This window comes from Elephas maximus, chromosome 17, assembly GCF_024166365.1.
Source record: "Elephas maximus indicus isolate mEleMax1 chromosome 17, mEleMax1 primary haplotype, whole genome shotgun sequence".
Lineage (NCBI taxonomy): Eukaryota > Metazoa > Chordata > Mammalia > Proboscidea > Elephantidae > Elephas > Elephas maximus.
In genome coordinates, this window is record NC_064835.1 from 90,221,214 (window position 1) to 90,236,466 (window position 15,253).

General features: G+C 50.7%; 2 protein-coding genes across 3 annotated transcripts in view; both read left to right on the plus strand.

Annotated features, from left to right (window-relative positions):
• Positions 1–6,284: 6,284 nt before the first annotated feature.
• On the plus strand, positions 6,285–10,251 carry LOC126060332 (cleavage stimulation factor subunit 2 tau variant-like). Its single transcript, XM_049856404.1, has 3 exons — positions 6,285–6,493; positions 6,794–6,949; positions 9,817–10,251. Exons 2-3 carry the CDS (start codon positions 6,884–6,886, stop codon positions 10,249–10,251), a joined length of 501 nt encoding a protein of 166 aa, XP_049712361.1. The 5' UTR covers positions 6,285–6,493; positions 6,794–6,883.
• Positions 10,252–13,106: 2,855 nt separating this feature from the next.
• BCL2L11 (BCL2 like 11) overlaps positions 13,107–15,253 on the plus strand; it is a 56,815-nt gene continuing 54,668 nt past the window's right edge. Inside the window, exons 1-2 of one of the 2 annotated variants that reach the window (XM_049856406.1) lie at positions 13,107–13,195; positions 13,689–14,826. In XM_049856406.1, coding sequence (XP_049712363.1) covers positions 14,075–14,826 — 752 coding nt within the window. In that variant the 5' untranslated portion in view covers positions 13,107–13,195; positions 13,689–14,074. The remainder of the gene's footprint in view (positions 13,196–13,688; positions 14,827–15,253) is intronic. The other variant, XM_049856405.1, reaches the window with a different exon arrangement.

A 15,253-nucleotide genomic window follows, 5' to 3' on the forward strand; every position in this document is an offset into this window, starting at 1 on the left:
AATTAGTGCCCCAAGATAACCTTTAAACCTTAAACCAAAAACATTCCCTGAAGGCTTCTTAAAACCAAACAATAAATTTTTTTTAGTAAAAAATGTCTGCTTTGGGCGTTATGCTCCTTTAAGAACCATTGATGTGGGATCAAATCTATAACAGCAACTGGAAAGATTAAATAGGAACCTTTAGGGAGCAGTGAGTTTATATTAATGGGGGACAAACAACTCAGATAAGGATGGTGAGAATAGTTGCACAACTCGAATGTAATCAGTGTCACTGAATCGTACGTGTAGAAACTGGTGAGTTGGTGTTTGTTTTGCTATGTATATTCTCAACAACAACAAAATAAATAAAAATTTTAAAAAATGTACATCAGAGTTTCTGTCTGGTATTATAGTCCCTGAGTTGGAGAACTCCTTTGGTGATTTTTATAATGAAAGTCTATGGCAAATCATCGCTCAGCTTTTATTCATCTTAAAATTCTTTATCTTCATTTTTAAAGGATATTTTTGGTAGATTTAGATTATAGATTGATTTGTATTTCCATTGTCTTCTGTCTCGCCTTGTATCTGATAAGAATTCATGTGTTGTTCTCATGCATGAGATTGGTGGTATAAGCCCTCAGGTCACTGGTGCTTTTTTTTTTTTTTTTTTTCTCTGTTTGAATAATTTCTACTGATCTGTTTTAAGATTACTGATCTTTATTATGCAACATCCATTCTTTTGTTGAATTCATCAATGAGTTCTTTATCTCAAATATTCTGTTGTTTAGTTCTACAATTTCCATTTGATTATTTTTTGGAGTTTTCATCTATCTCCTCAAATATCCCATTTTAATCCATATACCCATTTTTTCTTGTAAATTCTTGAACACATTCATAATAATTGCTTTAAAATCATTGTCATCTATATGTGTGTTTTTACTGCTTGTGCTTTCTCTAGATTTTGGTTCACATTTTCCTGCTTCTTTCAGGTCTTATGTATACTTTTGTATTCCAGACATTGTGTAAAACAGAAGATTTTATTTTCTTTTGTCTATTTCCTTTTCTTTTTTCTGGTGGTGAGGGTGAGTCTCATGGTTGAAATTCTTCTTAGAGTCATGTTGGGCTGGGTCTGCTTTAATTAGACTTAGTGCTTAGCCCAACACCCATCCTGACCCCCCAGCCCCACTACCTTTTCAATCCTGTCAGCGGTTGAGCTGGGAAGATATTGGACTATAGTCCCAGACATCGTTGGTTCACCTTTTGGTTGGACTCTGACATGCCCCAAAACTCAGGTAGCACAAGGATGCATGGGACTGTGCAGGTTTCTTTTGCTTACCAGCCCCCTCCTCCACCCGGAAGTGATGCTTTCTTAACAAAATTCTAGGTTGGAAATTAAGAATTCTTCAGCCAAGACTTTGTTTTTGTGCTTAGGGATCTTTCAGATTTGAGTACATCTTGATAGACTCATCTGAGGCATGGCCCATTTTTTTCCTCATCCCTTCAGTCTTTCCATCTCTGGCAGGCCCACTGTTCCACCTCTCTGCACTGACACTAGTCATCTGCCCCCAGATGTGGAAGTTTCCATGGTTCTCTGTTTACCTATAAAGAGTTTACTTCTCTTAAATTGCTTCACCAATGCTCCCTTGTATGTACTTCTCTTCAGTGGCCCCATAGACAGTATGATTTTTATTTCATCTAGGTTCTTCCTGTTACCAGGGGAAAAAAGTTATTTTGTATCCTCTACATCCTAACTAGAAGTGGAAGTCCCCCCAAATTACCCTTCAAAAGAAAAAAAAATTTTTTTTTAGGCCCATGAAATTAAAAATTCCAGGACCCATGACCCAGAATTTCTTCATAACAACTGGAATTTTACTATATATTCAATTCTGGGAGTTTTCAGGACTTCTGCTTCTTGAAGAAAACTTTAGACTGAAAATGACTCCTTCTTGGGTATGTTCATATGGCGGCGGGGGGGAGGGGGTGTCTTTACTTACAAGGCTCAAATATCACTTGATTAAAATACCACATTCTTTTGTTCCATGTACATTGTAGATATGGAGCTGATAGTGGAGTTTTATCATAACCACCTGATTTAATATTCTTTCTCATTTCATGTAAATGTCTTTGTAGAAAATGCTACCAGGAGAGGCATTGTGGTTACTTTAATTCCATTGCCAATACTTTTACATGGTTTCCTGTATTCTAAGGGGAAAGCTATATGCACTTGTCTTCTTTTTAAACTTTTCCTCTTATGAATCAGTAGCAGTATGAATAGACATCAGAAGCTCTTATTAAGTGGTTAAATTCATGCCTCTTTCTCAGAATTCTTGTTTTAGATGATTAAGCAGACTTTGTAATGAAAAATGCCACAGTTGTAAAGAATCTTTTATTACTAACTGGAGAACAAATAATAGTAAGAAGAAAAAGAAGAAGAAATGCTTACCCTGTACCAAACTCACTTAATTCTTACATCTTAGAGATAAGGAAGGTCTCATGGCTTGGAAATAGCAACATCAGGGTTCTAAGGCAGGCCTTCTGGCTCTAGGGATACTGCTACCTCTCATGTTGAACAGTTTGCCAGCCTAGATGTTACCCTACACTTAGAATTCAGTTAAGTCAGTGAAAATTGTGTGACTAGAAAACTAGCCCTGCTCCTTTACTGAAATGGGTTTTTCAGTAATACTTATCAAATAATAGTATCATGCACTCTGTAGTTGAAAAAAATGCAAGAGAGAAAAATTTTAGGGTAAAATTGTCCCTCCTCAAAATAAACTCTCTAGTTAGGCTAACTGAAGGTGGTGGTGTTGTTTGGTAAGGAAAAGAATTCCTCCATTCTAAACTTCCACATCAAATTCCTACACGAACATTTTCCTCTACCACCCCTGTCTTACATGTTAGTCTTGCTGTATTTGTCTCTCCTATTCTTGAGGTACTTAATCTGAGGAGTATCTGTGTGATACGTAGCCCTGTGAAAACAGGTGTGTTATTCTTTTATTGTAACCAACCCAGATCTGCTAAAGATATGCGCCAAATATCACTCATTAAAATCAGTGTTTTTCCAATGGGTTAGCACTTTTTTTAAGGCAGGTTATCCTTTCTTCAAAGGACAGCTTAGACTTGGGAGACCATTCTGTAAATTACGGGATGGAGGAGAGGGGCGAGTAAAGCCTCTGCTGGTCCTGGCTACACTCAGGGATCTGTGAGATTATAACAAAAGATCTAACACTTGTGTTATCAGAGTTCCAGAAGGAGAGGAGGAGGGTGGGACTAAAAAAAAAAATACTTGAAGAAATAATAACTGAAAACTTCCCAAATTTGGCAAAAGTCATAAGCCTACAGATTCAGAAGCTGAGCAAACCCGGAATAAACCCAAAGAAAATCACATCAAGACACATCTTAGTCAATCTTCTGAAAACTAAAGACAAAAAATCTAGAAAACAAGGGAGAAACAACACTTACCTCTGGGGGGAAAGCAATTCAAATGACAGCAGATTTCTCATTGGAAATGATGGAGTCTAGGAGGAAGTGGCATAAGATTTTTCCAGCACTGAAAGGAAAGAACTTCCAGCCCATAACTCTATTCTGTTGTAGTTAGTTACCACTGTCTGTTCTGATTCACAGTGACCCTGTGTGTGCAGAGTAGAACTGCTCCATAGGGCTTTCAAGGCTGTTACCTTTCGAGGAGCAGATAGATGACCAATTTGTCTTCCAAGGCACTTCTGGGTAGGTTTGAACTGCCAACCTTTCAGCCAGTAGTCACGCACCACCCAGGGACTCCCATAACTTTATATTCAGTGAAAATAGCCTTCAAAATAAAGGGGGAAGTCAAGACTTTCTTAGATGAGGGAAAATTAAGAGAATATATGTTGCCAGCAGACCTATTCTAAAAGAAAGAATAAAGGAACTTCTGTAAACAAAAGAAATGATAAAAGAAAGAAACTTGGAACATCAGACAGGAAGAAAGAAGACAGTAAGCAAAAATATTAGTAAATACAATACACTGTCCTTCATCTCTTGAGTTTTCTAAATTATGTTTGACTACTGAAGCAAAAATATAATATTGTCTGCTATAGTTGTCAGTGTATGTAGAAGAAATGTTATAATGGGGGAGGGTAAAAGGATTTAAAAGGAGGTAAGGTTTCTATTCTTCATTCAACTGGTGAAACGTCAACAGAGTAGACTGTGGTAAGTTGTGTCTGTACAATATAGTAGCTCAAGGAACCACTAAAAGAGATGTACAGTGATGCACTCAGAAAAATTATAAAGACCACTGATTATTTCTAATGCATTACTTTATGTACTAAGAAAGAAAAAGTGTTGTCAAATGCCACCTATTATAAGACATATCCTATTTATAGGGTTGCTATGAGTCAGGATCGACTCGACGGCACTGGTTTTTTTTTTTTAATCCTATTTATAGAGGTATTAAAATATGAAAAAATTTCTATTTTAGAATTGATACAGGTTTTTTTTTATTATTATTTGTATGGTATTCACTGAGTGGAAGAGGACAGATGATGGTGATAATCTAGGCAAATATCACACGTTTACAGGTAATTTTTGTGGATGGAATTAGATCCTGACGATAGAAGAAAGACATTCCAAAAGTAAATTATGCTCATGGTCCCTGTTAAACTGAAAAAACCCAAAAGTGTGTACTCAAGTGAAGAACCTTAAGGGATACTAATACACACACACGGAACAGGACTTAAAGCTCAGTCATTCAACAGGAGAGAGACCAGTATGTGTTAAATGGCCTCTATGTGAAGTTTTGAAACAGAGGAAGGAGAAAACACAGTCCTAATTCCTAATAATTTATAGTCTAATAAGAGACAGGACTAGCAAATACTAGGCTATATTCTGTTCATACACAGATATACAAATAGGAGCTAGGTATTCAAGGACGTTAAGAAAAATAAAAGGTAATAGGAAAGGAAATGAGAATTAATGTCTAGTGAGTATCTACTATGTGACAGGGTCAGCAGTGCTAAGGACTTCATTGTTTATAACATGAATATATCGTTATATATTATTTCACTTAATACTTACAAAACACTCCTAAGAGAGATAAATCCCCAGTCTATAGATGAACAAACTGAGGCTCAGAGAAATTAAGTGACCTGTCTGTATTCTTTCGGCTAACGTGACTAACGATTAAAACTATTTCAGGGCAGCTTTACTAAAAGCAGTGAATTCATAGCCAAGAACTGGAAGCATGAAAGAGACCTAACCTGGTCACAATGTGTGAATGAGAGAGAATGGCACGTGTGACGATTCAGTACAAGGTGATGAGGAGTGTCAAGGACAAGACAAAATAAATTTCCTCGTGGCGAGTATAAAGTGCAGATTGTGGTTGAGTTGTGGATGAGTTATGGGAACTCGATAAGCCAAGGGCCGTGAAAGGACTCAAATTCACAATCAAAAACTTTACTTTGACCTGAGAAGCAAGTCAAAGTGCCTCTAGGTTTTTGGGGGGAAGTGTGGTCAGACCAAAACAACACTCGAGGAAGGTAACCTTGGAAGCAAAAATCTAAAAACGTGGTGAAGGTCTGAATAAAAGGGGCTACGGAAGGAACTAGAGATGATGTTCACGCCCGATTTTAGCATAGAAACAAATACAGCAGAGACATTATGGTATGACTTTTCCATGGATGGTAAAGACCGAAAACAAAGAGAAAAATCGACCTTTCTTTTGATGAGAAATGTTAGCAGAAGTGTGCCTGAAGGATGTATGCTGATACTCGTTTTACTTAATCTTCTCACAAACCATCTGGATAGGGTGGTGTTCACTGAAATGAAGCCGTACATTTTGATAGTGTTTCATGCACACGCCCCACACATTATGCCAAGTTTCAGACATATCAAAAAGGATACGTTGTATCGTTATCTCTGTACCTAGTCCCCAGATAACTTGTTTTCAAGCTGCCATCACATAAGTGGAGCCCGCCAAGGCATGTGTGTTGATGTATGTCTTCTTTGTTAAGGAGGTTATACTTTAAAGCTACGTTAAACAGAAAATGCCTTAAGCAACATAGATTGATAAAAAGTTCAATTGGACAGACCTGGTAAGCCCCTTCCCCATACACACGCTGTCACACTCAGGCCCTGCATTTCTGTGTTAAGCGGACAGATCGCTTTGAAATTTATGACATGAGTTTCTGAAAAATCTTCAAAGGCCTTGATGATGGCAATCTGAGGATAAAGAGTTGAGCAACTTTCTGTTCTCCTGCATTTTGCAGCTTACAGTGTGGACGTTCACGTACGTTACCTCACTCCATCCTCACTACCTCCTGACCTGCAGTTTACGGTACACAGAATCAAGGCCTTGGAGAGATGTTCAGGAAATCTCTAGGTCTAGGGAAATACTGCCTGGCGATCTACTTCTGAAAATCAGCCAGTGGAAACCGTCTGGATCACAGTGACCGGATCTTGTCTTTCACGGGGTCGCCATGAGTCAGAGCCACCTGGACAGCAGATAGCAACCACAAAGGGAAACACTGCAGCCCCCCATGAAGTAAGGGCAAATGGTGAACCAGAGAGAGAGGTGGGGTTGGGTTGCTTTGTCCAGCGTACTTTTGTCACACATTCACAGGGCAGGAGGACAGGGCAGGTGTGCCATTTTTATGCTTATAGGGTAGAAGAGCATGTTTGGTAATAAAACTAAATTGTAATAGTACTTAGTCCTAAGAGGATCTTTGGTAATAAAAATACTGCGTGTAATAATCAGTGCTATATTAGCTACCTAGTTTTATTTTATAAGAACAAGATTGTATTTTTAAAAATCTTTAAACCCCTCATCACCTCTATCATGTAGGTGGCCTGTGTTTGAAATGTGCATCACCAAACCTCCAGTCCACCATCCGTCCATCTGTCTGTCGTACTGCAGTGGCTGTGTGTTGCTGTGATGCTGGGAGCTATGCTGCCAGGATTTCAAATACCAGCAGGGTCATGCATGGTGGACAGGTCTCAGGTGAGCTTCAGACTAAGACAGATCAGGAAGACAAGCCTGGCAATCTACTTCCAAAGATTAGCCAAAGAAAATCTTATGGATCGCAACATCACATTGTTTGATCTGCTTGCTTTGGACATATGATCAGGAGGAATCAGTTGCTGGAGGGGCAATTGGTGAAGTAGAGGGCCAGGGAGAGAGAGGGAGGCCCTTGATGAAATGGATTGGCACAGTAGCCACAAGGATGGGCTTGAACATGCTGGTGATTGTGGGAATAACACAGGACAGGGCAACAACAGTTCATTGTTGCACGTAAGGCTTCCACGTGTTGGAATCGACTCCCTGGCAGGCAGCTATCACCTATCTAAGCCTTCAGTACTCGCACAGCACCTAACCCGGGAGGGGCCTCCAGTAGGTACTTTATGAATGAAAGAATGATAATTTATCATCATCCTCATGGCGGAAGCAGAGGTGGGTGAGTCCTTGGCATCCGAGTCAGATAATGGTTGTAACAGAAATCATGCCTAACCCTCCAGCCTAGACACTACTCATTTGAGCTCCTGTTACAGTTCATGGAAAAGGAAGAAAGGGCAGAGAGTTGTAGACAGAACTCGAGGTTTAGAAAGAACGTTGGCAGGCAGTGTCCAGCCTTCCTACCAAGGACAGCGCTTCTCTCTAGAGTGTCATTGCAGGCATCACTTCTGAACACTTGAGAGTGAGGGGACCTACTTCTTCACCACGCACTGAATTTTTTTACTTTCTTAGTTTTAAGTTTTCCTCATGTTGAATATACAGTACCCCTAGCCCCCATCCACGGTTTCACGTTTTGGTTTCAGTTACCTGTGGTCAACTGGGGTTCAAAATGTTAAATAAGTACGTAGCATTCACATAACTTTTATTACAGCATATTTTTACAGGGTCGCTATGAATTGGAGTCGACTCAAGGGCAATGGGTTTTGTTTTGTATTATGTTGTTTTAACTGTTCTATTTTATTATTAGTTATTGTTAATTTCTTACTGTGCCTAATTTATAAGTTAAACTATTATAAGTATAGTATATATAGGGTTTGGTACTATCCATGGTTTCAGGCATCCTTTAATGTATCACTCAAGGGGGGACTACCGTATTGAATGCGCCCTATAACTCTTACCCGTGGCCTGTTGTTCTGTGTCCAGCACTAGACAGACCAAACCCATACTCTCTTCCACATAGTAATTGTTCAAATGATTGAATTTCCCCCATTGTTGATATACAGCAAAAATTAGTTGAATTTCATAATGTAAACCCAAAGATAAAAACTATCTTTAATAATATTACAATACTTGCAAAGTTCAGGGGCTGTGTACCCCATCTTGTGGTTTTGAACTGGTGGTTGAAGTCGCTGAGAGCTGACGGATTAGTCAGAGTGTTGTCAAGAGTATGAATTAGTAACTTTGAAATCTTGGTCAGTGAAAGTTCATCTTAGTGCATTTTGCAAATATGATTAGTTTTTTCAGTACTGATTTGATGATGCTTAACCGCAGTGAGGAGCCCTGGTGGCGCAGTGGTTAAGAGCTCGGCTGCTAACCAAAAGGTTAGCAGTCAGAATCCACCAGCCCCTCCTTGGAAACTTCATGGGGCATTTCTACTGTGTCCTATAGGGCTGCTGAGTTGGAATCGACTGGGCAGCCATGGGTTAACCGCAGTGTGTGAAGAATGAAGCTGTGCTTAGAATCTATGGGTGTAAAGGAGCACCTTCTAAGGAAAACGTATCGCTGGACAATTAAAAGCGGCGCTGCTTCCCCGGCCCTCATTTTGGAACCCGCTTACTGACTCTCACCTGAAATGCCAGCTGGGCCTGCACACAGGACCCTGGCTTTAACACATCAGCACAGCTCAGAGGTTACCATCAGTGAGGGCAAAGGTGGGGTGGTGTAGGCCATGCTTTAAAGGTATAAAAATAAACCATAAAAACCTAGAGTTTACTGTAATTTGGGGAGTGAAAGAAATTTACATGACAGAAAACCTGACCAAAAAAAACAAAAAAACAAAAAACCTGGAGACATCTAGGAGTGGAGTGTGTAAATTATGGGTAAGGAAAACAGCCGCTCTGCTCTTTCCTTTAAAAAAAAAAAAACGACCTATCATTTTTGGTGGCATTTTTCCCCTGGGAATTAAACAAAACAAAACAAAACAAAACAAAACACAAAAAGCACTGCACTTAAAACTTAGATCTGGAAAATGAAATAACACACCCAGTGCCTTCCCTCCAAGTCCCTGCCCTGCCTCATCCCCTCCCTGGCCCTCCCACAGGCAGAGGTGGCTTTGCGGGGTTCGCGTTAACTGCAGGTCCATCTCCAGCAGCGGCCCGGTGGAAGGTGCGCAGAGCTGCAAATGCCGGGCCTTGGCCTTCTTGCCACTGGGCGGATGTTTCAGGAGCCGCTGGGCGTCGCCCGCAGCCGGCCAGAGGTCCACCTGCCCTGACGCTCTTCCGGTTCAGTTGCCTCCGCGCGCCAGAGGGTGGCACCCCAGGCCTCCGCGCCCCAGAGGTGGCACCCCAGGCCTCTGCAGGCTGGAAGGAGTCGGAGCGGAGGGAAGACGCTCAAAGATTCCCAGACCCACGTCACGCGCTCCCGGTGAAGTTAGGGCGGTGCCCCCACCCCAACTCCCTTAAGAAGAAAAGCGTGAGCTTTAGGCGTTGCTGAGTTGGGAATTTCTAAGATGAAAAAGGCTTTCCGGAGGTTACTCATAACCGACGCCTCTGCCCTTCTGGGCCGCGGGCGATCCGAGGGAAGCTGGTTTCCGCGGCCGCCGGGTGTGCGGGTGGCCGGAGTGGGTGACGCCGCCGGCACCGGAGGACCGTCAGTTGGCCAACATCTGACCTCTTCCCTTGTGTCGTGTTTTGCAGTTGCTGCCTTTGTGCGACACAGCGAAGGACGAAGCCCTGAGGGCGACCCCCGCCTTTAACATTCCACACTCCGCCCTCCAAGCACAGATCGCGGGAATCCCAACCCCCGGGCCGCCTGGGCCTTCTACCCCGCGCCCCCGCAGCCCCTGGCCCGGGAAGGGGTGCGCTCCCAACGGCGCGAGCCGGCAGCCAAGTTATAACGGGCGAGGCGGGAAGCCAGGTGCCGCGCCCGCAGCTGCCACGACGCTCGCTTCGCTGACGCCGGGAGCTGGGCCCGAGCCCCGGCTGGCACGCGCTCCGTCGCCGCGCTCGGGGGTTTTGCAGCGCGGAGCGCGGATCCAGCCGAGGCTAGCGAGGCGCGCCTTGGGCTGTTGGGAGTTAGGGGACCGCCCGGGGCGTGCGGCGCTTTGTTCCCTCCCTTACAACCCTGCCTAGCCGGGGCCGCGACCTCCCCCAGCTCCGGGGTCGGCTGCCCCTAGACGATTGGAGTGGGCGGTCGGGGAGTGCGCACCCCAAGATCGCTTGCCGCCAAAGGTCTGTCATCATGGACTCAGATTCCCAGTGATTTCAAGAAAAAACTGGTGGTGCTGGGTGGAAAAAAAAAAAGAAAAGCCCCCCCCCCCGCCATCAAACACCCTCAGGCAAAAGCTCCGGCCGCCCGAGTTCAGAGGTTCAGCAAACGACGCTTTTCCAGTGAGTCAGACCCTCTGGGGCTCCGCGAGGAAGCGGCGGAAGGACAGGGGACCCTGGGGTTTCGCTTCTGGCAAAGCACGAACTCCGGCTTGTCTTTCCAAACAGGTGGCTTCCCGACCGTAAGACAGCGCGAGGAACAAGTTTTTACTAAATAAAGTTTGTAATCTATCCTTCAGAAGAACATAAAGTCTAGTAAAGAAATAAAGGGATGGGAAGGCTCTCCCGCTGTTGGCAGGGTACCGGGAGGCGGGCCAGGGCAAATACACTGAAATAAAGTTTATTTCGGAACTTGGAGGGAGACTCCTGTGGTCGGGGGCGAGGGCTGTGGATTTCCCATTTCTCAGGTCTCCGTTACCCCACTTATTCTTGCCCTTCTCTCTCAGCCCAAGCCATCTTCCCTCCTGCACTCCCCTACATCTCGTGGCGGCAGCAAGAGCAGACACTGCCCGCGTCAGCGAGGCACCCGAGCGGAGACCTAACGCCCACGGGCCCTTCCCCTGCTGCCCCCTGTGCTCTGGCCCAGTTCTGGGAGGAGCTCCAGACGCACTGGGAGAGGGCCAGAAGGGCTCGCTGTCACCGGCCCTGGGGCGCCCGCCCAAAACTCATTAGCACAGCCAGGATAGCGGAGGACGCAAGAGCTGCCGCCTCCTGGCCCGCTTTCTTGTTGTGCCCCAAATAGGGGCGCTCGGCCTGCTGCTTTCCCTAATACCTTTGTTTTTTAACGCGTTCACAGAGCCGCAATAGCGGGCTGCGCGGGGGCGGCGGAGCTGCACCGGAACTAATGACAAGCACCAGGGCTTTCTTCCGCGCGGTTTTCTGATCTTTCTGCGTCGCCCACCCCCGCAGAGAACGCCGAGAACCCGGGCGCGGGGCGGGATTGGGGCTCCCAGAGGGCGCGGCACACTGTGTTCCTTTGCCCCGCGTGCGACGCGGAGCCGGCGAGAAGCAGAGTTGGCCGGCGGCAGCCATCAGCAGTCGCGAGAGGTCCGCGGTCACCGTGGACTTCCTATCTCCCCATCCACTTCACCGCGATCACGCATATTCCCCTTCTGTAGGCAGCGAAATATTCGGACCCGGCCGGCGCTTGCCCTCGAGTCTCCCCAAGAAACGGTGGCCTTCACGTCGCTCAGGACTCCCTGGAGGATGGGCTGAGCGGTCTTTAACCTGGGCTCTGCTGTGTCACGCTGACGTTATAGATCTGCCCATGAAACGTAAAACCTGGCCCAGGTGGCCTCTGTGCACCCAGGCCCCTTCCTTTTCCCGGCTGGGGTGCAGGGTAGGGCGGCCCTACGTTGCGTTTCCTCAATCCGTCCTGCCTTCTTTTGGGCTCTCGACATCCTCGGGTGGTGTTCCATCTCCCCACCCATCCCCAACAGCGGTTGTCCGGAAGCCCAGGTCTGGGGACAGAGGAGCGATGGGAGCGGACAGGAGGGGCAGGGATGAGGGCGCGGGCAGGGGGTAGGGGCAAGAAGAATAGCGTTCCCCAGGCCCTTCTCCACCGGCGGCCCGAAGCCCGCTTCGCCGCCCTCATTGGCCTCAGCCTGCGGAGGGACGGTTCCCGGGCGGTTCTCTGACAGCACTCAAGTCTCAGGGGGTCGCAACAGAGCGCGGACATCACCCTCTCTCCCTGGAGACAGCGACTCTTCCATGTATTTTTTTTTTCCTTAAAAGGATTTTTTAAAGTATTTTCATTTCCCTCTTTTACCTGATCCTTTTTTTTTTTTTTTTTGCACTCTCATCTAGCCCCGCACCGGGCTGCGGAGAAGCCGGCTCTCGGACGCTTTCCGGGGTCGCATCTTGTCCTCTTTCTCAACCCTTGCCGGGCGGCAGGAGCAGGGGCTCCTAAGAGTCCTGCGTCAGGCGCAGACGAGGAAGACCGGCAGCCTGCTACTCGGGCTCCAGCCCGGCGCCCCGCACTCTCGGGGAGCTCAGAGCCCCTTCTGCACCTCTCACCCAAGCGTTCGCGAGCCCAGCCTTCCCCAGGGCTGTAGATGCTGCGGAAGAGCAAGGGCGCAGGAGCGCCCCCGGAGGCTTCCCGCGGGCGGCCGCGACCCGCTCAGCCCAGTGCGTGCCAGGAGCGCCCCCTGTTCCTTGCACACGCGACGGCCGCCGCTCGGGCGGCAGGGTACACCCCGGGGTGGGGGATGGGTGCGCACAAGGCAGCCGAAGTCACCGCGGTAAACACGCCGGGCGTCTGCTCGCTCCCGAGCGCAGGGTCCGGGGAGGCGCGAGCACAGTGGAGCCGGTGGGGCCGCCCCGCCTTACCTGTCCCAGCCTGCACGCGCCGACGGTCGCGGCGCTGGGGGCTGGGGGGCCGGCAGCGGGTCCCCAGGGCCGGGCTCGGCGGGGAGGGGCCTGGCGGGGCGGGACCTGGCGGGGGCGGGGCCCGCGGTGATTGGACAGGGCCCGAGCCGACAGCCAGAGCTGGGCTGCAGGGCCGGACTGTGCCGCTTTCACTTCGCCAGCGCAGGCGCCCGCTCTCCAGCTTCTCGGAGCGTCCGGTCCCCAGTCGGCTGCGCCGCCTCCGCCGCCGGCGTCTCACAACAGCCTGCGCGCCCGATCCCGCTGCAGTCAGCACCACCTCGGTCTGCTCGGTTCGCGCAGCTCCCTCCACCGCCCCGGCGCCCCTCCCCTGGCCCTCGGCCCCCCAATGTCTGACTCTGACTCTCGGACTGAGAAACGTAAGGTAAAGTCCTCCGGGTCTCGGGGAGCGGGCCGGGGCGCATGGAGGACGGGCACTGGTCCCCGCGGCTCCAGTCCTGCTCGCCACCTTAGCACATGCAGGCGGAGGACGCACGTACCCGTCCCGCCTGTCGCCGGCGGGGCTGCCGCGTGCGCCCCGGGCAGGTCCACTTTGGGGAGGGTCGCTGCGCCGCTGTGGGCACTTGGCCGAAGTGCGGCTCGGTGCCGAGGTCCGGGTGGCAGGCGGTGCGCCGGGAAGTGCAGCGTCGTGGGCCGGGCTGGGAGGGGGCGCGGGCTCTGGACGCCGGCCCGGAGCGGGGGGCCCCGCGGCACTGGACCGCGCGCCCGATCGGAAAACCCGGCCGGCTCCCGAGTAGCGGCCGTGCAGTACAGCGGGGACTGTCGTCCGGCTTTTCTTGGCGCGCGGGCCTGTTGCGTAGGGTTTGCGGAACTTTGGTGGCGATTTAACTGACGAGACCGGGCTTTTCCTCTCTCAGGCCGAGGTTTCGGGACAGCTGCCGCCTTCCCCCTCTTGGACGTGCCAGGGGCTTTGCTCGGTATGCAGGCGACCTGCGGACCGTGCCACCCACACGGCCACGAGCAGCGAGACCGAGGGCGGCCTCCCGCCGCCGGGGCGCGCGGTGGACGCACTGCGGGCCGCAGAACGTGTTGGGTTTGCGGGGCCGGGACGGCTCAGTGTAGGCTGGCGGAGGGTCCCTCGGGGCCCTGTACCCCTGAGCTGGTGCTGCTGGTGGAAGGGTCGTCAGGATAGGGGTCTGGGTGTGTCCGGGGTCTGCCGTGGTGACGGGGCGCGAACACGCGCGGCGCTGGGCAGTGCCGGCCGTTCAGAGTTGCCCCGTGTCCGCGACGCACGAGGAGCGGGATGCGTGCTGCAGCTGAGTCCGGGGCGACCCTTGGGGTCTTCACCCCGGCGAGCTTGGGAGGCGGCGGCGGCGGCGAAAAAGACCGGGGTCTGAGGACAGCCCCGCCGGGCCGAGGAGAGCGCGGATCCTGCTTTGTTTCCAGGTGGCGGTCGGTACCGTGCCGGCGGGAGTCGCTGAGACGCGCGCGGCGCACCGAAGGGCACAGGGGCGCTAGCCCAGCAGCCGTGGCCCCCGAGACCTGCGCCGGGCGCCCGCCGCCTGCGCTGCGCGAGCCGCGGTCCGAGCCGAGTTTGTCAACAATCGCCTCGCCTTCGGCGGCCGGACCCGTTGGCGCCACCTCCCCGCCGCCGCCCATTGGCTGGTGCGCCGAGCGACCGCGCGCGGGCCAATGGGGAGCGCGGGCACCCGGCGGCGGCGGCTCGGGGAGGCCCGCGGTGCCGGCGGCGGCGGGCGCAGTGCGCGAGGGGAGGAGCGGCAGGAGGCGGAGGATGCTCCCCGCGGCTGCGGCCGGGGCAGCGCGGGCCAGAGGCGCGGCGCGCGGAGCCCTCGGCTACCCGGTGGACCGCGGCGGCCGGCGGGCGGGAAGGTGCGGCCTCTGCGGTGCCCCGGGGGCTCTGAACGCGAGTCCCGGGCTTTGTCTCCTGCGCTGCCTTCGCGGTGACGGCTGGGGGGCGCCGGGCCGGCGAAGGGCGCAGGCTGGACGCGGCGGACCGCGGGACCGGACGCCAAGCTCGGAAGGAAAGGGGCAGACGTGAGTTTCCGCGTCATTGCCAGCAGAGGGGAGGGTAGCAGGGCGGAGCAGCCGGGCGCCCCGGTGTTGCCTGGCGTGCGGAGTCAGTTGTGGACTTTGCAGGGGACGCCGCGGGCGGTTTCGGGGGTCCTCCATGCAGGGGTGTGCACCTAGGTGTCCGGATGCGCTTCGGGGAAGTTCTGTCCCGTTTGGTGCTGCGCCTGCCGCGGTGGGAGGAGGGGCGCGAGGGCCGGAGCGGGTAGGACCGCGGGCGGCGAGCGCTAGAGCCGGGCCCAGGCGCGCTGAGTTACACACTCTATTGTGACGCACTTACTACGACTGACGGCCGCTGCCAAACCTTCCCAGACTTGCTGCCCTCAGCACTTTAGGCAGAACAATGGGGCCGGAGCGGGGAACGCGGCCAGCCGCCTGCAGTGGCTGCGTCGGC

Coding starts and splice junctions, on each gene's coding strand:
- LOC126060332 (XM_049856404.1), top strand. CDS start 6,884: ATGCTGGGAGCTATGCTGCCAGGATTTCAAATACCAGCAGGGTCATGC. Junction 6,950..9,816: donor GCATGGTGGACAGGTCTCAG/GTGAGCTTCAGA, acceptor CGTGTTTTGCAG/TTGCTGCCTTTGTGCGACAC.